This window comes from Salminus brasiliensis, chromosome 2, assembly GCF_030463535.1.
Source record: "Salminus brasiliensis chromosome 2, fSalBra1.hap2, whole genome shotgun sequence".
Taxonomy (NCBI): Eukaryota; Metazoa; Chordata; class Actinopteri; order Characiformes; family Bryconidae; genus Salminus; species Salminus brasiliensis.
Window position 1 is genome coordinate 21,684,382 of NC_132879.1, and position 26,399 is coordinate 21,710,780.

Genomic DNA, 26,399 nt, shown 5'->3' on the forward strand with positions numbered 1-26,399 from the left:
AGAGTTAGCAGACACAAACGACAAGGTCAAAAGTATGCAGACACTCAAATGTTAATCAACCATTATAGAATCCAAATCAATAGTTCCAAACGATTCCCTATGCTAAGGTTGGCTCCAGACAGTGTTTGCCAAACTTAAATAGTCAAACTAATTTAAGAGATGTGCATGTTTTTGACCATGTAGTGTATACAAATGTGTTGGTTTGGTATTAAAAATATATACATAACACACAGCTGTTGCAACAGAATTCTTCCACATATGGACCACATGGGCCAAGATGTGCATAGTACATTTTTACATTATCTTTCTTTAAGCTACATTAAACATGATTTTTAAATTACATTTTCCACAAAACAGACCACTTAATATCCATACGCAGGCTTGTTTTCCATATTGATTCCATACTTCCAATACCCATGTCATTCAAGTTACTCTACAGAAGCCAAACTCACCAAGAAAGCACAATTAAGGACAATTAAAGACTGTTTATTATTTTTGTCTCAGAGTAAAAACCCTTTTACACCGAGGTACATCCCCCATGCTGGGGCTGAGAATGAACATGGATGTTACTGTGGATGTACATAAAGAAAGAAATGCAAAGTTAAATCAACACTGAAAGAAACTGGTGACACTCAATTCACAGGACATGTCAGTAACAGTATCTGCCTCACAAGCACTGCCATACATCACAATTTGGTGGTTTCTGACAATCCCAGCATGCTGCCTGTGTGTTACAGGTCCAAGAGTGAATGCAAATGAATATCTGGATCTATGTATATCACATCTCTAAATGAAACATACTGATCATGAATCAGCAGGACCTGATTCTGCTTTCATATGCTAGAAATAGTAGATAAACAGATGCTGTGTACCTGTGTAAGAAAGCTGGATATTATATTAGCTCCAAAAATAAAAAAAGAAAAGAAAAAAAGGAATACATGCCTAAAGTAATTATTTCATAACTAAATGAACAATTCATACCGATTAAAATGGTAAAGCTGAGTCTCTTGAATTGTTTCATTACAACATTCTTAAACATCTGATAAAATCTAAAGTGGACATTCCATTATAACCATTACTTGTTCAGGCAGTGTGCAAAACATTGTAAATTAGCATCGATGAATGAGAATGACATTTTCTTCATCTTCTTAAGACTGAAGTCTTTACGATTCCATTATAAACGCTCACATCCAGAAGAACTATGTAAAGTCAGCCATGCTTAAAGTACAGTAAAGCTGTCAAGGATTGAGAAACTGTACTTAAACAAGTGCAGCTGGGTATTTCTCAACTATTTCCACAAATCAAACCACGTTTTGCTCTACAAGTAGCTACTTGCACTTCCATATGCTATTGGCTGCGCTATTTTATAGCACCCAGGAATTTTATCAGCTGTTCAATGTTCAAACAAGACAACGGAAAAAATTATTGCTGCGAAAGTCCATATCAGAAATGCACCCAACTGATCTGCAGTTAAAAGGAAGTGGAAGGGTGAAAGACACCGGGTGGCTAACATTAGGAGAGCAGAACCTTTTGGCGATGTCGTATCGCAGTTAGGGACATAATCCACAAAATAAATCTACTACTAAATAACACCACTATTTAACGATCTGTACTGAGGATGACCTCCTTTGACCCAATAATAACAAATTAATATTAAATTCCTGGACAGAGAAAGAAAATAACAAATGGCCTGAGAATAAATCACACACAAACACACATTCCTAGCCAGTGAAAGTGAAATCAAACAAGAAACTGAGAAGGGAGCACAGTCAAATTTAAATTAATTAAATTCTCACAATTTGTGATCACAATTAAAAGTAGTCGAGACAAACTTTAAAACCAGGCTGCAGCTTCTACATCAGACAGTGGGGGCTTTTAGGAATAGGAGAAGAGTATGGAAATGTGATGTGCAGAGCTGCGGTTTCCTGAAAGCATTTTTGGTTGAGTGAGCATCACCGCGTACACTCGCTCTACCCACCAAGGTGCTTTTAACACTAAGATGTTTTTGGGAAACTGGGCCCGGGTCATTTGTGTTTAGTGAGTGTTAAGTGTTGAGTGTTTCACACAGCTTAGTTCCATATTAATTAGTTAATTTACTTGCGTGCCAGCATTCAAGTAAACATGGACAGAGTATGTTCTTCTACTTTGACCCCATGTACACCTGGTCACTTCACACTTCTATTAGTATTATATCTAGATAAGGCCAAGCCACATAAAAATGCAAGAGTAAATGCATCCAGGATTTATAACAGATACAAATCTGGGCACTCAGGAAGTGGTCCGAGACGCATTTGAGCCACATTAAAGCAGTCTTGACAACCAAAACACCTGTAGTAATTGCTGTGCAACAAGCGAATTCACATATTCTGTCCCACAGAGCAATCAGATTTCAGTCTGACCAACCAGAGACGCACTATGCAAGTGTACCAAGTGTAAACGATTGTGGCTAAACTCTCATCAGAATACCATTCAGATACTAGTCACATGAAGTGACCAGGTGTAAACAGGGTCTTTGACTCTACAATGTTTCTACAATTCTTTACATGAGCATAAGTTTTCAGAAGCAGTGCGTTACGCTGAATACGAGATTATTGTAAGCAACCTTTCCGACTGTGCTTGTTCATAGTGACAGTGCCCCATATTTGGTTGAGAGTACGGAGTGTAGTGTTTGTGTAGTGCTTACAGAGTGAAAGGGTGTTTTGTTGGGTTGTCTTGCCACAAGCGGGTGTGGATAACAGTAAAATATGGCAAAGACGCTCATTCATAACAATACATTTGCAGTGGTTGCTATTTATGACGTCAGTTCATCTGCCTGCAGTGTCAGCTTTACAACAAAAAACATTAAACCTTCTACCATCAAATCAGAGAGATCCTAAACAAATTTGAAGAGCTGCAACTCAAAAACCATACAGAGTATTCGATAAGCAGAGCGTTTCTGATAAGTCGGAACAATAGGGACTTTAGACGCAGTAGTTACTCCACACACAGTGAAACATCTAACTGGAAGTGGGACTATGAACAGATTGCACATAATGCACACCAACCACAGGTGTAAACAGGAACTTACAACGTGTACACACACTCTGAACAGTTAAAAAGTCAAATTTTATGATTTCCAGTCGAATTTCACCAGGTGAGCATGCTAGTGCAACCTGACTCGGCAGGATGTGTTAGCTCTACATTTGATGACTGATATTATAAAACATACAGCGGCCACTTCCAGCTCCACACAGCTATACAGGCAATGCAAGAGTAATACAATAAACTAATTAAAAGTAAACAGCCTTCTGCAGCGGAGAATGACACGCACACGGCCTTACTGTACATTACATTCACCTACTCGCTACACTCAGCTAGTGTAGCTTCTGCGCGGGTACACAGACCACTGAAATACTCACAACAGCAGATTTATGCATCATCAGCAAATACTCTGGTAATGTATATGTGCTAGAGTGCCCCAAGTGGCCAAACCGATCAGGTACATTTCAAGCCCACACGCTGTCCAACATGGCCAGTAACAGGTTGCAATGCAGCTATTGACACCACTGTTAAACTCACAAGATGACTATAGCACATCCAGACCAAAGTCGTATCAGCTTTACATTGCTCTATTGAGCACATTAAAACCGGACTACGACAGCCAGATGCCAGTTTTTGTATCTGTTGCTGCTCCTTGTGCGATCAAAATGCACATCACAAAGCTTTATATGTAAAGCCCTACAAACTATAGCATGTCAAGCGTGTCCACTTTAACAAAACCTTTGCCAGTGGCCGCGATGATTTCTAATAAATAGGCTCTGCCTGAAGATTAAGTGTATGTACAATTCAAAAAAAGAAGTGTTTAAATTTCTTATTCTCAGTGCTCATCTCATTGCGTAGGACCCTGACAAAACTCAAAAGCATTGCATCACCTGTTTTAGCTTCATACATTTGTAAATGTGTGCATTTCTAAAGATGTTTCAACATATCGTTTTGCTTATGCAAAAAGCTTGTATCTCCATTTTTCACTTTTGACATATCTGAATATTTGACAAATTTGGCAGTTGTTTTTCACATTGTGTCAATTTCATGATGAATAGACCAATAGAAATGCTCCAAAATTACTTGGAATAAAAGCTCTGTACACTGAACACTGAAAAGTTAAGGTTTCTTCCCTTTCCTGTAAAGCTGAAATTTTACTCTCCGTCATCTAACTTCCAAACGATGGTGTCAAAAAGAATTAATGGATTACAGCTTAAAACTAACACAGTCAATAACACACAGCTACAACACATGTATGCCAAGTACAGTGGGCAACTCCATATTCATTTTTGGGACTGCGCTTTCTCCTGCAGAGGCCATGCAGCCAAGTACAGGAAACAATGCTTTAAATGTCTTACGATGACAAATTCCTATTCAACAGAGTCAGCGTCCGTGCCTAACAGCTCACACATGAGAAATGTTTTCCATTATAAACTATGAACCTCAAACACAAAGTTTAGAGAAGATATCTAACAAAAATACCCCCCCTCCTCAGGAAATCCAACACCACACACTAGCTGTTTGCACAGGTGAAGTGTTATTACACTGACTACCTATGTTGGGTGAATATTGTGAGTAAGTAGAAAAATACGGTAAAAAGCTGTAACTGAGACCCAAACTGGCTATTCTGGTGCTAAAGAGGGAATTTATATTCAAACCAAATAATAATAATAATAATAAAGCTATTTTCAGTGATTAAAGTACTCACAGTATGTGGGCATATGTACACTATTACTTTACAGCTAATATAAGTTTAGTAGTGAAAAGAGGAAAAAAAGAAAAAAAAAGAAAGAAAAGAAAACCTCAAGTCCCTCTGAAACATGCATATACACAAATTCATCCATCTGGAAATATTCTTGTCAGATTAACATTTCAAAAGGCTGAAACATTTCCAATACTTAAGAAGACATGGAAAAGAACTTGCATTTACATCCACCCTTTAAGTGGTCTATACCAGTGCTGGTGACAAATATACATCTAGAAATTCTCTTCATTCCTGTTGTCAAAAGTAGTGACCAAAAATGTAGTTCGATCTTCTGGTGGACCCAGCTCCCATTTGCACTATGCAGCTACTTTGTTGTCCTTCTGGGAAAAGCATAAAAGAAACAAAGTCAGACAACATCCAACACCCCAAATACCAGACAGTGACTACCTATCAAATTAATTTGGTACTCATTTCTTAGCGGACACACATTATTATTAACTATATATATTATTCAATTTCCAGGCTACAGCTAAGACAGGAGAGGCCTGGCTAGCACTGGTATAGCACTGAGCAGGCTTTACAGACACCAGGATGATCCTATGGGTGTGTGATATTGACGACAACCCCCCCCCCCCCCCCCCCAAAAAAGGTATTCTGTAGAAAATAATAAGTAGATATTTAAAAAATATATTTAGACTATATTTTCTATCATTATTATTGCTTTTTGTAAAAGTCTTATACTGTACTATATTAATAACTGCTTACTAATGACATTTCCTAAAAACTGTAAACCATCACAAAGTGGCCAACAGAATTTTCACACCACCATTTTATAATGAGAACGTGTGTACCTTGTTATGTTCTGTGCGGGTTAGTTGTTCAGTTGTCAGCAACTGCTCTTCTACATTTGCAGACTATCCTTTTTTCCTGTCATTTTTCAAATGTTGTCTTTTCAAAGTCAAACCTTCTCCGTGTGAGTAAAGATGATCCATGTCTAGTAATTAAATCTAAGGATGTAGATTGAGAGGCTGGAGTGTCTGTATTTCGTCTCCTGGTGCAGTCTGTTTATTTATTTTAAACTTCAGTCATGCACTTTAGGCAGCTACGCTAACATGAGCCTATATTATATTAAAATGTGTGGGGTCAATATACATAATACAAAATACATATTGCTCACCCCTACAGCATTCTTTAATCTTTCTGAATCAAAGGACACATTTTTCGGTAACATCTGAAGGATCCTGTAAAATTACCTAGAAAAGCAAGGTTCCTCAGCTGTAGCCTAGACTTTGGACAATCCTATTTTAGCCACCGTGTCACAAGAGGGCAGTGTAGCCAAACATGCACTCACCTAGCACCTTGTTAGGAAATTATGTATACCTAGTCATTCATGCAATTGTCTAATTAGCCAACAACTGCCAGTATTGTTCACATTAACAATTAACACATTAACAGGAAAAATGTGGATCAGTGATTGCGTGTGGCAGACTGAGCCAAATGGGCTGGTTTAAGCCTGCATTATACAATCACAAATAACAATGACTGAGCAGGGACATATACGGTAAATTTAGATTTTATGGTATGTGTACAGAATACATTACCCTGTACTCAAAGTCAGAGAACTCCCTTCCTCCCTGGCCTCCTCTGTACCCGCCTCTGAAACCACCACCACCCGTGTGCGGGGTTCCAAATGATCCCCGGCTGGCTCCACGCCCACGGTTGTTGCGAAAGCCCATGGATCCACGACCCCGAAAACCTCCACGCCCTCTGCCATGGCGCAACGGGAGCCCAAACGTCTCAGCATTCATCCGCCTCTCCTCTGCCCAGGTCTGCCTCCTCTCCCTAGAAAAAAAAAATTAATAAACCATTGTTTTATTGCTTAATGCTATAAAAAGGAAATACACAGTCTGGACATCATGAGAAAAACAGAATTCTCACAAGTCTTTAGAGTAGTTAATGTTAAAGGAAGAATTCAATGAACATTATAGTACAGTGTCTTTCCACTCAAGGAATATCAGACTTTGGAAGGTGAAAATAAAGGACAGAAGAAAAAAAAGAAAAAGTACCAACCTAGTATCGTCACAGGAGATGTTGTCAAAGAACGACTTTGATTTATCATAGTAGCAGTTAGGGCCTAGCGGATCCTCCTCTTCAGCATTGCCTTCACTATTCTGAGTATCTACCCCAGAGTCACCCTTATCCTCCCCATTCACAGCTTTCTCGGTCTTCTCATCTAAATACACATAAGAAAATACATGATTTAAAAAGAATAAAATATCACAGTACACCCTATATCATGGCATTCAACTTCATCAAAGTACAGTCATCATAATTCAAAGAAATTAAATGTTTGCAAGCAAGTTTTTGCCTTTTTTCCCCTTTTACATAGCACAAAACTCACAGGGCCCCAAAGCTGATAATTGCCATCATTTCACTCATACAGAATTCAACTGCCTGAACTTTACAATCTTAGTTAAGAGAGGTAGGATGGGGGGGATTTTCCAGTTCCAAGCATCTCCAAGCGGCTTTAAACATTAGGCCAGCTATCTGCCAGAGCAACAGTGACCATAACACTGCCTTTCTTCCTGCCAACGAGAGCATGACCAACAGTACTCTTGTAAATTCCCAGAGCAGGCCGGCTGTAGAATCAAAAATAACTAATAATACTTTTGGCATGGTTATCATTACAGCATAAACCAACCCTGTGCCAGAGCATCCTTACACAGGAACAAACATTTTTCAAAGAAATTCGCCTGACAATTTCCAACATGATTTATAATGGCTTGTCTAACACATTTTTGACAGGCAGACATAGCATTAGGCAAATGTGTCTAATATAAACGGGAAAAAACCTTTACCTTTCAGTTTGAGTTTGCTCTGGAATTCCTTGTCAATCTCCTCCTTGTTAAACTGGGCATTAGCACTTTCAAAGTCAAAGTCTTTCTCAAACTTCATTGGTCCATCTCTCCTCACAGGGAAACGTCCTCTCCCACGATGTCCTCCCCCACGACCACGACGGGGAGCTGGTGGGCCTGCAGCTGCATGACAAACATTTGCATCAGGACACTCACTAATCACACAATCTGCAATTCAACTACAGAAATATTGATAGAAATAGAGGAAGAAAAAAAAAGGTTTATACATCCAACACACACTTCAACACATTGGGATGTATTCAAAGCAAAAGGAGAATTGCTGATTTTTGGACAGATTCAGGTTTAAAACTTTAACACATACATAAAACTGCAAAAGCAACACATACACACACATTATGATCTAGATACTGCTGGCATCTACATGAGCATGCCATTGATCTGAAGATGACATGCAGACAGCTAATGAGGGGAAGCAATCTAGGAGCAATGGTTTACAGATTAGTTCAAGACTCCACACAAAAGACAAAAAAAAGCCCAGACCAGATAACTTTGCATTTCTTAGGTATCATCAACTTTTAGGAGTCTTTCTGTCAAAGCACAAGCCTCATGCCTGAACAATTCAACACTTTCTCCTTAAAGAAATACCCCAATGGTGTTCCACAACAACAAATTTTCAGGGCCTCATTTATAATATTCATAGATTTGATTTAAGAATAAATCATGTGTAAAAATGTGTAAAAGTGTAAATGTGATCACACAGTGAGTTTAATGTGAGAAAATGCATAGATCAACCTCATGTCCAATAGCAAAATTTTGTTTTAGAAATGACCCTTTTTCTGTGAAATACACATTTCTAAATTAAGACACAAAATCTTAAAAACCCTTATTATTGCACTGCCACAAAAAAAGTATCAGGCAACCTTATAATCTTGCCTGGGACTATTTTACTTCCCAGAAAATAGAACATTTAAAGTAAGTGATGCGTTTCTGCACCACCTACCACTCCCCCAAACTCCCCCACCACCCCTCTCAGGGACAAAACACACAAGTAACTAAAGCTTGGAAAATATGAATGAAAGACACAAAACTACTACACAAATGACTATACACTAAAGTCCTAGTTCACATAATGATCCAATTGATTTTGATCCTAAAATGGATACAGACCGACTCCAAAAGCATGCAAAAACAAAACAAAAAAAAAAGTATGAAAACTATAATAGTAGTCTGGAAAAGTGTATGACTATTTCATTAAGCTTTTTAAGATGTAGCAAAACACTTTTACACATTCTGGCACCTTTATTCCCTCAACTTGTTAGAACAAAACCTTCCGCATGACTTTTAATATGCAGTTTCAATTGTTTTATTAATTGTTTTTCATTGAACATAATTTCAGAAATAAACATTAAACTTAACCATAAATTTATGTTTTCAAGGTAGTTCCGATAACCTACAACCCACCCAAATCTCTATTTTTATGTAATTACTGGTAACATGTTGACTACTTTGCAGGCCCCCGTTTCTGAACTCATGAGGACACTACTCTGAAAAAAAGGACTTTGGCATGGAGGTTGAACTACATTACATTCCACAACAAACCAGACACTTTTCACTGTGAATGGGGCTGGAGCTTAACCAGCTGGAACATGAGTGTTACGTACATGAAAAGCAGAAGATGTAGAAATCTGGCATGCAGTTTTAAGAGTCTGATAGTATGGCTGCATTAAAGGCCACTACGGCAAACATAATAACCTGCTTGCCGCTTAGAGGCATCCTTGTTTTCACCTCTGGACTGATCAGGCTCAGGTCGGGTGGCCACTTTTGGCGCATCAGTGCCTGGGAAGGTATACCGATCTTAAAAACCCGGAAGTCTTCAAAAACTGTCTTCGCACAAACGCAACACATCTGAATATCATACCTTTGAATCTCATTGAGAATATTTGGCCAACTGCCAGGCTTAACATTTCTCACAGTTCACACAAGAATTCAGAAATACACAAAACAAAGTACATATCAATAAAACAAAGAAAACTGGCTTATCTAAAAATAACCAGTTCACCTCTGCCCTCACCTGCTGATTGATAGCTTGAGCGAACTACACTAGCCTCATTTCCTGCAGCATGCCTGAGTCCTGACCATAGCCTAGGCTGGCCCTCACCCCTCCTCTGCTCTGGGACGTCCAGGGGCTTCTGGCTACCAGGCGTGGTGAGCCGTGCTGCAATGGGGCTCCTCCGGCCCACCAGTGCAGATGCAGCTGTGCTAACAGAAGCAGCTGATGGTGCAGTGGATTCCAGTGGTGGGCTCTTCTGCAAGGACTCCAGAGGAGGACTGCTGCGAGCTATAGATAAGAACAAAGGCTCTAAAAGACAAGTCTCATGGATGCATATCTTGCACAGAGAATATATAGTACACTCCTTTAGAGTAAATCTGCAAATTTCACAAGCATGCGTACCCTTTGTAACCTTATGCTGTAAGTAGTTGGATTTGCTCGGTATTGTGGGAACTGTAGCGGATTTTGAAGTACTGCTATGGTAACTATAGTTTTGTTTGCCCCCACACCCATCCCCTAGAAATGAAAAGTAAACACAAGTATTTCAGTGCCAATCTGTCCTTTTATCATGGTGAATGGGACGGGGACGGTGTGTCCATGTTGTCGGACAGTTGTGTATGTATATACGTGTGTGTATTTATGCAGCATGCTAGCGTTTACATTTTACTGCCTAATTTACTACAGGCTGTACTGACTACCTCATGGGGGACTATACGGCACTGGAAGGAACTTGCATGACTGTAATTTGTTCTTTCAACATATTTAAAGAAACCTAAATCATGCTTTTTACAATTGGTTGCGCTAAACTCCTACTAAACTGTGAGATCCAAACTATGGTGCAAATTGAACTGTGCCTCATTCATCAAAACACTGACTTGTTGCACTAATGTCTAATGACCTCACACTATAATAGTCTTTTATTATTATTATTACTAATAATAATAATAATAATATTAGTAGTAGTAGTCATAGTAATAATAATAATAGTAATAATATAATTATTGCTGCTCCTTTGGTTAACATCTCCTGGAATGTGGAGTAACATATGGTGTTCATTAAGTCTTTTGGCAGATTTTGAATTTTCAATCTGGTAACATTACTTTTGAGCATGCTATTTATACTTGAGACACTTACCTCCAACAGCCCCAAATGGGGGTGACACTAACGGGCTGGCAGTGAACTGGCTATATGGGGACACTGGAGCCCGTTTGAACAGTCCATAAGAGTTTCCCGAATGGAAAGAAGATGGAGCAGAAGATGATCCCATAGAAGACTGAAAAAGAACATGGTCACGATATTACATGCATCAGCTTAATCATGACACACAGAGTCTCTCTGTCTCTCTCTCTCTCTCTCTCTCTCTGTCTCTCTCTGTCTCTCTCTCTCTCTCTCTCTCTCTCTCTCTCTCTCTCTCTCTCTCTAATGGTGAAACAATTTCTTGGTTTTCATACCTGAACAATGGCAGGGTCCTGAGGCAAAGTTGGTTTGGGAGGTTCACAAACTGTCAGGTCTTTAATGTCACTGCCTCTGAAGATGATGTACTCATACGTCTCATCCCTGGGCAGTATAGGCCTGTCCGTAGGGCGATCCTCAGTTCCAAAGGAGCGCACTAAAAAGAAAACTTAAGAGCTCAATCACTGAAAATATAAAAAGGACCAACAATGCTGGTCACCTCTACAGTGAGTATCAAGCCTTAGCTGGCTGGCAAACTGTCACGATCAGTCATAAGCTGCTGATGTAACCAAGTACACTGTAGCTTAGCGGACAGCCTGCTCACTCACTTTAATCAACTTGAAGGAGAAATCCACTGATTTTCCAAACATTCTGCATAATGAAATACTTAAGATGCAAACAAAACCATTCACATTGGTATTGCACAAAATGATCCCCTAAATATTTTAATAGTTTAATTATAAAAAGTTATTACACAATGTTCATAAAATTACACTGCCTGGGTCTGAAATACATGAAAGACTGTAACCTAAAATTAATATCTATTTAAAGCAGGGAATTCAAAGGCACAATATACAACACCAATAACATGTATATAAAAAAAATATATTTCCCCCCAGATTTAACACTCTTATCATTTTCAACATTACATCAAGTCATACATAAGACCTTAAGACACACGTGGGATCACAGGTCGCTTTGCATAGCAAATAGCTGTATTTTCTACAGCGCCACTGTACAAAGAATAGACATACAGTTTCCTCAGTTTAATAAACCGTAATTGTTTTTAATTTTGTTATTTTTATATAATTGGGGGGAATGATTGTTAAACTGTGGGATTGGTTTATTAAATTGAGGGACTGACTTACTAAACCAAGGGAAGGATTTATTATAGTTAGGTAGTGCTAGCTACGTTTTACGTACCTACAGCTAGCACTAGCTAGCTAACATCATTTTCAGCCCTGACAGGCTCTGTAGTAAAGCGATCAAAATCGTTTTAGTTTCTCTACAATAAAGCATTTCACACCAAAACACAGACAGACTGAGAGGCGCACACCTTAACCACTGAATTACGCAGATGTTTTATGAACACTGCACTTAAGAGGAGTTCAGGTCTGATGTCCTGTCTTTTTAATGTAGCTAAGACTCAGCAGTCTGACTAACCCTACTGACTTCTTAAGTCACTCGTCTCGTTATAATTAGCCAAACAACTTTATTTGGATAGTTGTTAGCCACGTACCTGGCGTTAGCGAGCCACATAAACAAACACACAGCATGTCGAGCAGGCTAGTGTGACGTTAGCTAGCTAGCTAAGCTAAGCTACACTACACTACACTACAGTAGCATCTTAGCTAGCTAGCTGGCTATATTAGCCCCAGAGCTCCGCACAGGGCTGTTAATGTCTCCAACCGCTCCTTTCAGGTGTTGTGAACAAACAGGCAGCCTTTCTCCCAAATAAACCAGGCAGGTTAGCCAGCACTTGTTCATTTATACACGTCAGTTATACTTCTCTGACATGCAAAGGAGGCGAATCCAGGTGCAGAAAGTAAAAATCCACTCCAGGGTTTTGTACCGATTGCCTGTGCGGCCGCCCAAGCCGTTCGCAAGCAAACCCTGGGCTGGATTTCTACTTTCCGGATCTGGACTTGCCACCTCTGCATGCTACAAGTGAACGACTCAGAGAACGTGTGTCCATGTCAGTATGCTGGGTTTTACAAGGCTCCTAGGCTGAGGACCTACCCTTAGCCAGGGCGACGGTGGAGTTCTCGGTGTCGATGGTGTAGAGGATGCCCTCATAGCGGATCTCGGCCTTGGAAATGAGGCTGATTTTGCTCCCGATGTACGGGGTCCCTCCGCTCATTTTGGCCTTGGCGTCGGCAAGATTACAGTTAAAGTGGATAGATTTCCCTCCTCAGAACCACTTCAGTCAGGTTTCGGTGACAGGCAGGACTCCGCGGCAGTACTCGTTCACTTCATTGAATAAGAAGGATTTGTACACAGTCACTGCTCCGCTTCACCACCACAACATGGCCGCCTTCATTTTCAGCCCAGCACAGGGAAGTGGCGTCACGATGGCAAGCCGTTTTAGCTGCTAATCCCCAGAGTCGCATCCAGCTGCAGCTTCTGGCTGGGCGGATCTGTTTACCTTGGTCTGTACATTACATTTACCTAATGAACCACTACAGCAGCTACAAACTTATTTCAGATTCTGGAAAGGTCGAGACAGGACGATACTCTCTGTCAACTGTTTGCATGTTTTTTCTGCATTTTTTGTTTTTACAGTCATTGGTTTCAGGTGTTGTAATTTCCATCTGTTTTTTTTTTATTACACTGTTACCTGTTTAACCTATAAACGCTTTTAATGTTGCCCTACTGTGTTGATGTCAGATTAACGATTAATAAAATAAAATTAACTGTGAGCTTACAAAAAAATAAATGAATTAAAAATAGCTATATATGCGATATAGCTAATACAACAGCTACACCTAGCTAGCTAGCTAATTTAAACTCTTTAAAGCCTGAACCATCAAACATTTGCCAGAAAATATTAAATCTTCAAAACTGCAATGTTTATTTAACCTTCTGACTTCTTATTGTTAAAAACTAACACGTTGCATGCATGACTTTTATTTTGTAATGTATATTTGATACAGCTAGGATTCATTGCTTACAGTTGACAACTATTAAAAAAAATAAAACTCTTACTTTGAATATTTGTATTCAAGTTTTAAGTACTAAGTTTTACTGAAGTAAGTTTAAACCTGGAAATCTGTATGTTTTTCCTGGTGTATACATCATGGAGCAGAAAACATGCATCTGTTAATATTTTCTTATTGATGAAATTGATGATTTTTTTTTTATGTATGTAGTTGTTATTATTTATATATGATTTAGTATATGTTTAAGATAATTAATTTAATGATCACACTTATGTTGTATAGGTCTTAAACATTCAAATGTGTGTCAAATATGATACCCACTTTAAAGGGTTAAGCCTAGCACTCGACAAAACTGTTTGCCAGCACTTTTCTTTTTAAAAAAGTGAAACCTTTTGTATGTATTCCTATTAAGGACATGCCAGTATTCATTAACTAAATAATAAACCTTTATGCCGATGTACTGCAATGTTTTATGGCTATCTGGAGTAATGTTGTTTTGTTTTGAAGGACAGGACAGGGCTTCTGCCCAACTCCAACTCAACCAGGGCCTTTGTCTGCGAAGCTGCAGCTGATCAGCTGCTTAGAGGAATATCGCTTCGGAGTTCTGGTTTTACTGAGGTCTGTTGGAATAAGGCACAGTTCCTTCCTTTTAGATTTTGCATTATAAGAAAGTCTGAGGAGTACATTTTAAAATATTGTATTATATTGTTTTATAATTTTTCCAAATGTTTGTTTTGCACAAAAATCCTAAACAAATTTATTTTTAAAATGTTATTTTGTGGAAATATTTCTCCAATCATTTTTTAGGTAAATCCGAATTCAGAGTAGATGTAAAATGTAAAGAAGTGATGATTGGTTTCAGTTTTAGTCTCTCTTCCATAAAGTATAATAATCTGATTATCCCTTTTGGGAAATCACAAATCAAAATATGGTAAACGTAAGCCACATGTTAGGGTTTCTTAGCTGAATGCAATTTAATTATTAGAGACTGACTCTAACAATTGTCTTAACAATAAAAAGCTATTGTTTGCTTTCAGATATTTGAGGAATTTAAGTTTACTGAAAGACTGACTGTGTTGTCATGAAAGAGATCCCCAACATAATGTTTTTAAGTTCACTACCACCTTTATCAGCAGGATCTGGAATTCATGGCTCTCCAACAAATGAGATTGAGCTACACCAGCTGCAGATTCAGGATAGGATTTGTTCATAAAACTGTAGATAAATCTGGGTTTTGATAAATGTGACATTCATGCTCTGAAATGACTTAAATGAAGGCTGTGAATTTTTTTAATTAGCCCAGAAGACAAAGGTTCAGAATCAATAATGACTCTTGTCCCAGCATGAATGTCTAATGTTTTGGCCTGTAAAACAAGAAATAATAATGATAATTATTACTATTGTTTGTTTTTTTTAAAACATATTTTCTCCCCAATTTGGGTCACCAATTACCCAGCCCAGTACACACAATGCTCCCGACACATGACTCCTCCACCAGCCATCACCTCTTTTTCTAAACTGCTGCCAACCAACGTGCTGTGAGGAAAGCATTGGCCAGCAGACGGCAGTGTTGGCCAGCATCAAACTGGAGTGATGTGGGGGAAAGTGCCATCTACCCAACCTAGAGAGAGCAAGGCCAATTGTGCTTTTTTGATGGCTAGCAGCATGACCTGGATTTGCAACAGCGAACCTCTGGGCAAAGTGGCAGAGCCTTATTCCTCTGGACCAGTGGTCAGAGCCCTGATATTGGGAATGATTGTATACATCTTACCACAAGTTTAGAGCCAGCATCAATTATTAACTCCTTAGATGCAATTTCTCAGCTACAATTTAAATTGTTGACCTTCTTACTAAGTACAACCTGAGATGTGATGCAATCAACTAAATGGAAATAGTTTAGCTTGCAAAGCAGATGCTCAAATTTGCACATACCGTAAATTCAAGTACAGGGTGACAGAGATAAGGACACTAAGTAGAAAATGTCTGGGCACAATGTCGAGAACTGGGCATATTTGGTCTAATTTGAAATAAAATGGCCTAGCTCACGCCCGGCATTAGGCATGGTGGAACCTGGTTCATATTTATCTGCATTAGAGAGTCTTATTCTATTGGCAATACTTCTCTATGATTTCCCTAAGTGGCTGCTATTGCTATTGTTAGCTCTGTGGTTTTAAGTGGTTGCACTGTCTTCCCAGGTTGTTGCTAAGTGGCTGCTATGATAACCCTGGTGTTTCTAAGGTGTTGCTAGGTGGTTTCTATGACGTTGCTATGGTGTTTCTAGGTGGTTGCTTTGGTTTCTTTGGTGGTAGGTACGGTGTTGCCAAATGTTTGCTAGGTGGTTGGTGTGATATCCCAGGTGGTTACTGTGGTGTTGCTAAGTGCTTGCCAGATAGGTGCTACAGTGTTGTAAGGTAATTGCAATGGTATTTCACGCAGTTGCTATGGTGTTGTTTAGTGCTTTGGTATCCCAGATAGTTGTAATGATGTCTCAGGTGGTTGTCAAGTGGTTGCTGTGGTACCCCATGTTGTTGGCGGGGTGTTACTGGTGTACTTGTATCATCACAACTTTTGCAGTTCATTCTTTCCTATGGGAAAAAACCCTTATAAATATGTTGCTATGCTGAAGCTGCTTATCTGACCAAAAAATGTATACAAGCCCACAACACAAACACATTCAGAGTTGGAACAGTGTCAAAATCAACACAGCAAAAATCCAGCAGAAAGTGTACAATGTTTATGTTCATAAAGCATAAACCTACACTACACATTAGTTTTTAAGTGTTTAGTGATACTATAAATGGATATTCTCTAAACAGGAAAGAGTCAAAGATCCCATTATGTAATTAATACATTTATGCTAAAAGTGCAGTTGAGGGGAGGTTCCCCTTCCACTGCCAGTGATGGTATGTCCAGTGTGAGTCCAGCTCAGTCCAGTTCACTTACCAATCAGCTATATCTCCATACTGATAACACCTCTCTCTCTCTCTCTCTCTCTTACCCCATGCTTTCATTAAAACACATTCATTTAGCTTGCTCACCTTTCATTTATCCCTCCATTCATCCCTCCACCCTTCTATTAAAATCCTTTAACACTTTAAATGGACAGCAGCGATCATTATTTCAAGATACATAGGGTCAACCTACGCGCATTACACACTCTGTCCTGTAGATGGCGCCAATACACCATTCACTGTCATCTCCCCCACACCCGTGGTCCATTGTTCACTGGTGCTGCAAGTTGTGCATCTCTGGTTGGAGCTGTTGAAATAAAAACTGCTGCACTGTATGTCTGAATGTTTGTGTACACGTCTTCTAATGAATGCATTCAGCTTTAGCTACTTTATGTCACATTGCTGACACAGATGTGCAAATGCACACACAGCTTGTCTACACTCTTGCTACAAATAGTTCTTTGACTGATGCCATAGAAGAGCCACTTTTGGTTCCATGTCATAGAGATGATTGAGTGTACAGAACCTTTCTGTAGACCCCAAAAACCTTTCTCTTGATGTAAAGTTTCTTTATCAGTTTAAACATCACTATTACAAAAATGGTTCTTTATGGAACCAAAATTGGTACTTCTATGGCATTGAATATGGCATCAAATAACCATTTGTAGCACTTTTATAGTGTAGTCCCTGTAGAGAAGTATTGCCAATGGAGTAGATAAACTTGAACCTATTGGCACCATGTCTAATTCCAGGCATGGGCTGTAAGAGTATAAAGCCCCCCCAGCATTAAGCTATGGAGCAGTGGGATTGTGTTTCCTCTCTGACGTGATGGAGCTCCATCCAGTGCTTTCTGAATGTGTTGGGGAGTCAGGAATGAGGTGGGGTGATGATCATCCAACATCTAAACTGGGAGAGTCTAGATGGGAGTCTTTGATGGGAGAGTCTAGAACCTTCTCCACTCTCTTTTTGGGTTTTCAAGTTCTACAACTGCATTTACAGTGTTTATCGATCAATGGCTCAGGTCTATAGAAGACGGGTACCAAAGGGGTACCTCAAGTCATTTACTTCCAGAGGATCTAAAAGTGCAAGGAAGGATGTAAAGATTGTAAAGTTCAGAAAGATAAGTGGGGAAAGGACTGTGATGAAGAAAAACAAATATTTAACATATGTAATTAACTCAGCATAAGAATGGAAGCTATGATAATGCATTGCTACAGATAATTTGTCTAAAAGGAATCAATTTAATAACAAAGAAGAGGGGGCCAAGAACAGATCCTTGCGGCACCCCTTAACAGTGACATTATCTCCAACCCTGCTCCTGAAGAGCTTCCTTCTTGCAGACTAAAATCCTTAATCCTTAATCCACCTACCTGATTGAACTAATGAAAGCCCCCAGAAGTCCTTGGCTTAATAGGGCGCTAGATGATTTGGGTTGCAATTAAAACCTGCAGTAAGGTAGCTAATCCCGAAGTTGGTTTGGATACCACTGACTCCTTTAAAAAATAATAATAATAATAAATTTCTTTGTGAAAGATATTTTAAATTTTACAGCAGTGCCTGTAATACTATTTGGGGAAATACGTTAAACATCAAACACCAAAACAACGCTGGTCAATCATTATAAAATGTTAAATAGTAATGTTTATTTAAAAAATGACATTTCATAAACAGTCATGTTACATATATCATCTCAAGTAATCATAGCCTGTTTTTCCATCTCAGGATGTTTAAGACTTGTGTTGTGACGACCTCATCTCGGTGATCCTCTAGTCAGTGATATGAAGTCTTTTTCCATTTACCACAGACTTGTAAATATACTAGGTTTTCATATTTTATAATAGATAGAAATAATTATAAAATCAGTTACATTGATCTGACTTTAGCAAAAATGTTATGCACATTTTTGTGTTGGACAGCCAGCCACCGGCTAGTTTTCTCGAGCTGGATCATGCAACAATATTTATACAAAAATATTGAAAACATTTACTATGAGTTATAAGGGTGAGCTTGTTCAGTGTGGACCCTTGCAGTTTTTGCTGCAACATGCACTCGACAGAAATCCATTTATTCACAAATGAGCAGTTCTCTGTCATATCTGAATCTGTACAAGTAAATCATATCTGAAAGCAAAAAGTTGTAGAAATAATACTTACTCAACAAACAGTAAAGGCATGACATAAATCCAATGACTCTGTGATATATTAAGGCAAAATTCATAGTATTAAACAAAATAGGATTCACATAAATCAAAATGTGCATCACTTTTCAAAACACTGCACATGCAAACATGATGCAGGCATTAATAACAATTATGACTTGATGAGGAAAGGTAAACAGTATTTGCTTGGGACCTTCCAAAATGTCCCAGTTACAATTATTACATTGAATAGCTATTAAATGCTTATTTACCGTGGTAAATACTGTAGCTTTGTAGTTCAGGAAAAGTCAGCATTTCTGTAGCGCTCTGTAGACAAAAGCATATGGCATAGGATTGTTTTCATATGAGCTGGACGGGTTAAAATAAGTTCCAACTTAACGAAACACCATCAAAACACTAAACAATAGATGTCTGAAATGGATGAAGGACAGCAACCACAATTGCTACGCTGTATTTAATGAAGATAGGGTTGTCAGCGATTGACACTACCTCCTTCCTGAGAAGATCTACTACAACGTCTGTTAGCAGAAGGTTGATAATTAGCCACATTTTCTCATGTAATAGGCCATAGATGTGCAAGGCTATGACCACTGAACACATCTACCATCTAACATGTAACATTTACTCCACTGATGTCTTTATTAACATGTGGGCCGTGTCATCATGCTGTAGCTCAGCATTTAAACCCTAATGCATTCTTTTTCCACCTCTGCAGACACAGCTGCACGTCATACTATACTATACGTATTTTATTGCATTAGCCAGCAAGTATGAAAAGTGATTGTTTTCTGAACCACAAGCATATACTAAAGTCTAAATACTAAGAATATTCATTACCTAGAGCAGTCACAAAGACTTCAGTCATACTGCCCTGGAATCAGCTCTAACAGGCTTTAAAATGACAAAAGAAAGGAAAGGGGGAAAAATACCCATTGCTTTCCATTATGTTTTAAACATTGATGTATGTTTAATGCATGTTTTATAAGGATAATACAGTATGTGAGCCAGCATGAGTGGGCGTAAGTTTTAAGCTGACATCCTGTCATGTTGAATAAATGAAGTCCTGAGTTCCATGGCTTTGTGTGGGCTTTTTCTGAGCTTGGTTGCTGGGGCAGCTTCCAGCATTCTTTAGCTTTATCTGTTTTTAGCTTTGAGGCGAGGGTTTAGTTTATTATAGCTCAATTCTTATCTAAAATAACTCACATCATAATTAGAACTGCCTCATTTTCATTTTGTCTTTTAATGTGAAACTTCCAAACAACCGTCTGATCTAAAAAAAAAAAAAAAATTATCAATGTTTTTGTCTTATTTCAAGACCACTGATGGTGTCTGTGAAGGCTAAAAATGGCTTTGCTTGAAATGTGGCGCTCATAACAAAAGGAAAACATACAAAAGTGAAAGTTAAAACATTAAACACTCCACTTCAACATCAATGGTGTCTGATCTCCTCACTAAGTACATTAATGTCCCATGCTGTTGTAAGTTCTTGTACAGAAGAACCTCTCGGTTTCATATGAATAACACATAAACCTCATAACCAATTCAGTATTTTACACAGCTCACTTCAAAAGTGCATGCAGTTAAATGCTACCATGGCTACAGTAGCATTTCCAGGATTCATTAAGGTGGTGTTTAAAGTGTGTAAAAGCTGATATAGGTAGGTATGGCACACATGGAGACCGCAGTGGTTTAAATGACTGGTTCTTGTACGCAAAGAACTGAAAGCAGCTACAGATTAGTGTGTAACCGAGAGTAAGGCTTGTCTTTCCAGGCCCTGTAAGACTTGAGCAGAAATGCATTGAGGCAGTAGAGTGGAAGAGTCCAGAATATTCAGTAAGATGCACTAAAAGGACAAACTACTCAGCAGCTTCTTAGAGATGTGCTCTGTCTGCCTTCACTGCAGAAAGCTGCCACAACCCTTGTTTTGTTTGTGAAACAGCATAGAGCTTCGATAACTTGAATATGCATGAGGTATAAAATTATTTGCTTGTATAAACCAAGAAACTGTAAACATTTAGTTCATTGCTCAGCTTTTAGTCTGAAAGAAAAGACAGTGGTATGAGACAGATGAAGGTGGATCAGACTCAATGGTCCAAGCATGCAAGAAACTTCCTGATCGTTTAGGAAGATTCCTCAGCCTCTCCACTAACATCCAACGCCTACGAGTCCAATGGAGAGAGCTGCCAGCTACAGACTTCAAGCAGAAGTCGTGCTCAGCTCCCCAAAAACCCAGCTACTGTATGACGCAAAGCGTAAAAGCCTAACGCTTGACCCCACTTGACCACTGAATGATCCTGAGAAAGAGAGTAAACCTCCAGTAGGACAGCTCCCATTGTTTTAATCAGATTTGAGTCTGTAGTGGAAGTGCAGGGTGTGCCAGTGATGACAGGGGTTTGGAGGAGCAGGAAAGAGGAGAAAGGTTGGGTTTGATTCCTCTGGTTCTCATGTAGTGCAGGAACTGGTCTGGGATTTCAGCCAAGACGTCTTTGGCCAGGCGGGCCATGCTAAGGATGTGGTTCCCCCTGGGGTCGATGTAGTCTCGGAAAGGAACAAACTGGAGAGAGAAAGAGAGTGAGAGGGAAAATGTGAAAGGGATTATTTGCTAGGGCAAATATATTTATGCGGCACTAAGATACACTCCCCGCCAGAGCTTACCTGTACAATATCTCTCTCCGCAAACCTTCCTCTCGATGAAATCCTGACTTCATCCCCGTCCAATTCGATCATTTCTGTTGAACAAATAAGAGAGTTCAAAAGCAATGTTATATCTGTGGACCCCTGACTATTGCACCAGTGGTACATGCCTAAAAAATACAGCTTTCTAACATATGGCTCTAAGAGAGGACATGTGGCTCTAAGAGAGAAAATTTCAACTGGTATAGCACCATCACATTTTGAGGAGTCTTTAATAATTTAAATGTGGTTATTCTACAATAGTGGTTCCCAAACCTTGGTTGTGTGGGACCCCCTGTACATTTTAGTTTTTACCCTGCTCCCAACAAACCTGATCTAGCTAATCAGGCCATAAACCAGCCCCTCGTGAGCTAATAGCACCTTCCTTTTCTAAAGGACATATCCTGCACATTTTAGTGGTTAGCTGGATGTTGGGAGCAGGACAAACAATAAGATTTGCAGGATGGGAGGACCAGGGTTGGGGACCACTGTTCTATAGCACTGTTTCTTAATCTGCAAGGCATCAGGAAAATACCTGGTCACTAAATAAGTATTTTTTTCAAAGAAATTTAAATTAATTCCTCAAACTTTCTATACCTTTGTGTTTGCAAAAAAAGTGCATGAATAGGATTGGATGTAAACAATACATATACTAAGGAAAAGAGAAGGGAGTAATATACCAAATAGAGATAAGCATAAACTCCTAAAGGTGTTTTTTTTCTGCAGCAGGATGTAAAAGAAATATTAAATATGTATTGGCAATGCTAAGGGATGATTTGGGAGATAAACAAGGATTTCAAAGCTGCTTGGGCATGTTCAAAGCAGGAGGAGATACTGAGGAGAATCTGGCTAGCTTCACGGCAGCAGGCGTCTTTGCTCTTCACTATATGCTTTTGAACATGCTAAATCTCTGTGGGAATGGCTTAATAAACATGCACATATGTGAACACCCTCGCTCACAAGAATGCAGGCGCACGCTTGCAAACCCACACACTGGAGTATCGACCCTTTTTCAACACCGCAATTTGGCAAGCTGTTTCTGTCTCTAAACTTTTACTACTATTAATTCTTTATTTAAATATGGCAGAGGAGGTCTGTACTGATGACAAACGGACATGTTAAACTGTAAAAAAAGCAGAAAAAAGCTAGAAAAAAGCCAAATCCAGATTAGGTCTAAGTGTAGACTAAAACAGTTTCCAATGATGATTCTTATCATTTATTGCATGTTATCACATTTGCCATGGCTCTTTTACACTATTATCAGTTATTGGTGTCTCTGTTATTTGTTGTTCTATATGGTGTTGACAAAAGGAGGAGTCTTTTGAGCCTTGGCTCCTCTCAGTTTTTTTTTTTCTTCCTGGCTTGCTCAATAAAGGCTTGGACCCAGACCGCTGTAAAGCTGCTTTGTAACTTTCATGACTTTGCAAGTGTCGTTGTAAAAAGCGATTTGTAAAAAACTCTGAATTAAACTGAATTGACACTTTAGTACAAGACTAGGCTTAGTCAGTGTTTTCAGATTGAGTTCTGTTAGTGTTAGTTAGTGTGCATTAAATAAAATGGACATTGGGACAAGCCTACCACTAATAAATAAGCATTATTGCTATGGTACTGGTTTTGATGTTGATGGATCTTACCATCGAATTCAGCTGAACCAACTCCTACGATTATGATGGACATTGGAAGACATGATGCCTTTAAACAGAAAAACAGCATTACAAACAAAACCATACAATGCATGTGTGTAGAAAACATTAAGAACTTTGCTTTTGCTTCTGCTTTAGCGCAAAAGGGTTAATTAGATCAGATCTTTAGTTGCATGCTAAACTGTCAAAGAGATATATGGCAGGGCTGGACTGATCGACATAATGACATGGCATAAAAGACAAAGCAGACTCATAAAAGTGAGAGGATGAGCAACTTCTGGATGTAAACAGTATTGGATGAGCCTGGCATGCTGACACATTATAAATGACTCTTTTTGTCAGAGCTTGAAGGCTTTCTCCCTTCCTCATCCAAAGCCATTCTTGTTTTGAAAATCACATTTCAGTGACTTAATTGCCACATGTTTTGAGGGAATGAAAAATGGATGCAATTTATATCCCATTACTTTTTTTTTTTGTAATTTTTTATTATTCAGTTTGTCGTTTTAAACGTCATGCCTGAAGGCACAGATATTTTTATGAGCCGCAGTGATGTCTAACCTATCTTCAATCCACATATTCAGCTACTGGCTTCTATGGTGACTTTAAATCTATAAAAAGATCAAATCTGCTAACAATTCTACCACTGAAAAAATACTTAACTTCAGCATTTTTCCTATAATTACACCTTGTAAGCAGAATCACTCTAATAACATGTAGAATTTACAAAAGCATAATGTAGTCCTTGTATCTAGTTTTCTCTCACATCTAACTGAACTGTGGCTAATTCCACTGACTAGCTTCCTCTCATGATGGTACCACCACCGGAGAAGTGAGTGTCAACACATGGTTCTTCCAAGTCACATGGAGCTCTATTGCAATTCGCAAACTGATGCTAATCCAACCTCAGTGGACAGATGAATGCACTTGGTGGTTGATTGGTGTAGCACAGAGTGAAAACACAGCCTTCCCTGTGGCAGACTAGGGTTCAATTTCCCAGTCAGGCAACAATACCATGTTACACCAATGAGACAAGATTTAGGCAAGACTCCTAATGCTCCTAAAAAGTTGCTCTGCTTAAGAGTCTCAGCCAAATGCCATAAATGTAAGAAAAAGGAGAATGCTAACTGCCATAGACCCCTGCGCTGCACTCAGTGTGATGAGGGGAAAGGGAGGGTACCATGCTACCATCCAGAAAGAGCGAGGCCAATTATGCTTTCTTGGGACTCTCAGCCATGGATGGCTTTGAAATTGCCAGGGATCAAACTCACAATCTCTCCCAATGATACAGCCAATGCCTACTCAGGAGCCCCAGCTGCCACATTTTTATCCTTTTCACTTACATTTACGATGGATTCCTTCGTTTGAGCCATATCAGAGATGACTCCATCTGAAATGATGAGGAGGATGAAGTACTCTGAGCCGCCCTTCACCAGTGATGCATACCTGAGCGAGAGAGACAGCAGAAGCTATTAAACTCAAACACGGGAAAAGGAAGCGTAATAACATGCAGATTCATAATGACATCAATTTAAACTGTCTGTCAGTTTCTGCCCATTTCATACCTAAACTACAGGTTTAATTAAAAACACTAACAGCACCCCAGCTGTCTAGGATATGGTGAGGAGCGCCATCGGTTTGCTGCACAGGTAGGTCCAGTCAAAGGCCAGGTATGAACGTGCTGGTGTGTGTACTGAAGTGCAATTACTGGCTTAAGGCTATCAGCTGCTGGTGTCTGTGGTGAGCTGTGCTGTGACTCACCTCGCTACATGATTAATAACAGGTGAGAAAAATGTGGGACCATAGAGACGAACACTTTTCAGACTCCGGTAATATGCCTCCAACACTCCTTCTATGCCAGTGCAGTATGGGTTCTCTGGGTTCCCATTCTAAATACACACACACACACACACGCACACACACACACACACACAGATGTACAATGTCAGGACATGGGTTCTAGCATTTTTTACTGATAATTACAATGAATTGTGTATACTGATTTTGGTTTATGTAAGCAAGCATGTTGAAAAAAATTCATCCCTGCTGAAAAAATTACACCCCTGTGCTCTGAAAGCTCCAACTTTACACAGATTAAAGTAATTACCCTAACACAAACACAATGAGTGTGTTTAAAAAATTCACCCAGAATTGGATTTCTGAAGTTATCTGATTATTCAAGTGGTCATGTAAACAGCATACTCCTATTTCTTAGATCAGAGTAAGTTCTATTCTATTAAGGAATTCGCTAAAGGCTCCAAGAGTTTGCCCAAAAACATGATATTAACCCAGCAAAATGTGTGACAGGGTTTTGTGACCAAGTTGGATAAAAACGGTGTCAAGTGTGGCAAAAACTTAACACTATTAAGTCCTCAGCAAACATTACACCACCAGTGAAGTATGGTGGTGGCAGCATCATGCTGTGGGAGTGCTTTTCCTCAGTGGGGATTAGGCATCTTGTCAAAATTAAAAAGAAGGATGGATGGTTTAAAATAATGAGACATTCTGCAAGATAACCGTATTTTGTCTGCTTAAAATTCCTTGAAAAAAACTAAACAGGACAATGATCCCAAGCACAAAAACAAACAACACAAGATTTGAACAATTTGAATTTTCTAAGTCAAAATCAAGGTCCCAGTCCAATCGAGGATGTATGGCAGTGTTTGAATACTGAATTCTGAATCTAAGCATCATCCAACCAACCTGAACAACCTTGACCAAATCTGCCAGGAAGAAGTCATAGGTGACATCAAGACATTTCTGTTCTAAATACATATGTCAACACACACTTATACACTGTACTGTTTATAATGACTGAACTGGTGTATGTCGTATTTCTCTGAGGGAGTGAGAAGCAAGACTACTGGACTACTGTGTACAGAGAGCAGGCTCAGTAATTAATACGCCATGCACATCAAAAACAAACAACAGCCAAATGAAGCAGTCACCCATGTTTTTGGGCACTGCAAAGATCTGCTGGGGATGGGACCAGAAGGGTCCTTCACTGTTTTCCATTTGCTGGCCTGTGTGAGGCATACATACAGAAGAGCTATTCCCTCTAGTAAGCCCTTAATGTTCAGCTGAGTGCATATGGAGCCAGTGTGCAACCCTTAAGGGGAGATATGTTAGCAAACAGGGGAGCTGGCTGCGGACGTAGCATCTGGAAACAACCTATAGGACGAGTCCAGTCTTCTTAAATTAGTACTATTTATG

The 26,399-nt window shown here is 39.2% G+C and overlaps 2 protein-coding genes across 5 annotated transcripts in view; both read right to left on the minus strand.

The window, feature by feature from the left end:
- Positions 1-470: 470 nt before the first annotated feature.
- Positions 471-13,238, minus strand: lsm14aa (LSM14A mRNA processing body assembly factor a). 4 transcript variants are annotated; one of them, XM_072670322.1, is made up of 9 exons: positions 12,845-13,238; positions 11,104-11,261; positions 10,787-10,925; positions 9,674-9,940; positions 9,355-9,438; positions 7,585-7,764; positions 6,797-6,959; positions 6,328-6,568; positions 471-5,103 (listed from the first exon to the last, which is right to left on the minus strand). In XM_072670322.1, the coding sequence occupies exons 1-9, from the start codon at positions 12,963-12,965 to the stop codon at positions 5,083-5,085; spliced, it is 1,374 nt and encodes a 457-aa protein (XP_072526423.1). In that variant the 5' UTR covers positions 12,966-13,238; the 3' UTR covers positions 471-5,082. The 4 variants fall into 4 exon arrangements, with proteins under 4 accessions (XP_072526423.1, XP_072526440.1, XP_072526414.1 ...); XM_072670339.1 differs by having other exon boundaries at positions 471-5,106; positions 9,761-9,940; positions 12,845-13,237; XM_072670313.1 differs by having other exon boundaries at positions 471-5,106; positions 12,845-13,237.
- A 5,197-nt stretch (positions 13,239-18,435) lies between these two features.
- cpne8 (copine VIII) overlaps positions 18,436-26,399 on the minus strand; it is a 48,635-nt gene continuing 40,671 nt past the window's right edge. Inside the window, exons 16-20 of the mRNA XM_072673670.1 lie at positions 24,948-25,075; positions 24,530-24,632; positions 23,181-23,238; positions 21,529-21,602; positions 18,436-21,427 (exon numbers count right to left, since the gene is read on the minus strand). Coding sequence (XP_072529771.1) covers positions 21,215-21,427; positions 21,529-21,602; positions 23,181-23,238; positions 24,530-24,632; positions 24,948-25,075 — 576 coding nt within the window. The 3' untranslated portion in view covers positions 18,436-21,214. The remainder of the gene's footprint in view (positions 21,428-21,528; positions 21,603-23,180; positions 23,239-24,529; positions 24,633-24,947; positions 25,076-26,399) is intronic.

Coding starts and splice junctions, on each gene's coding strand:
- lsm14aa (XM_072670313.1), bottom strand. CDS start 12,965: ATGAGCGGAGGGACCCCGTACATCGGGAGCAAAATCAGCCTCATTTCC. Junction 9,941..10,786: donor CCCATTTGGGGCTGTTGGAG/GTAAGTGTCTCA, acceptor TCTTATCTATAG/CTCGCAGCAGTCCTCCTCTG. Junction 7,765..9,354: donor TGCCTCTAAGCGGCAAGCAG/GTTATTATGTTT, acceptor TTTGTCATGCAG/CTGCAGGCCCACCAGCTCCC.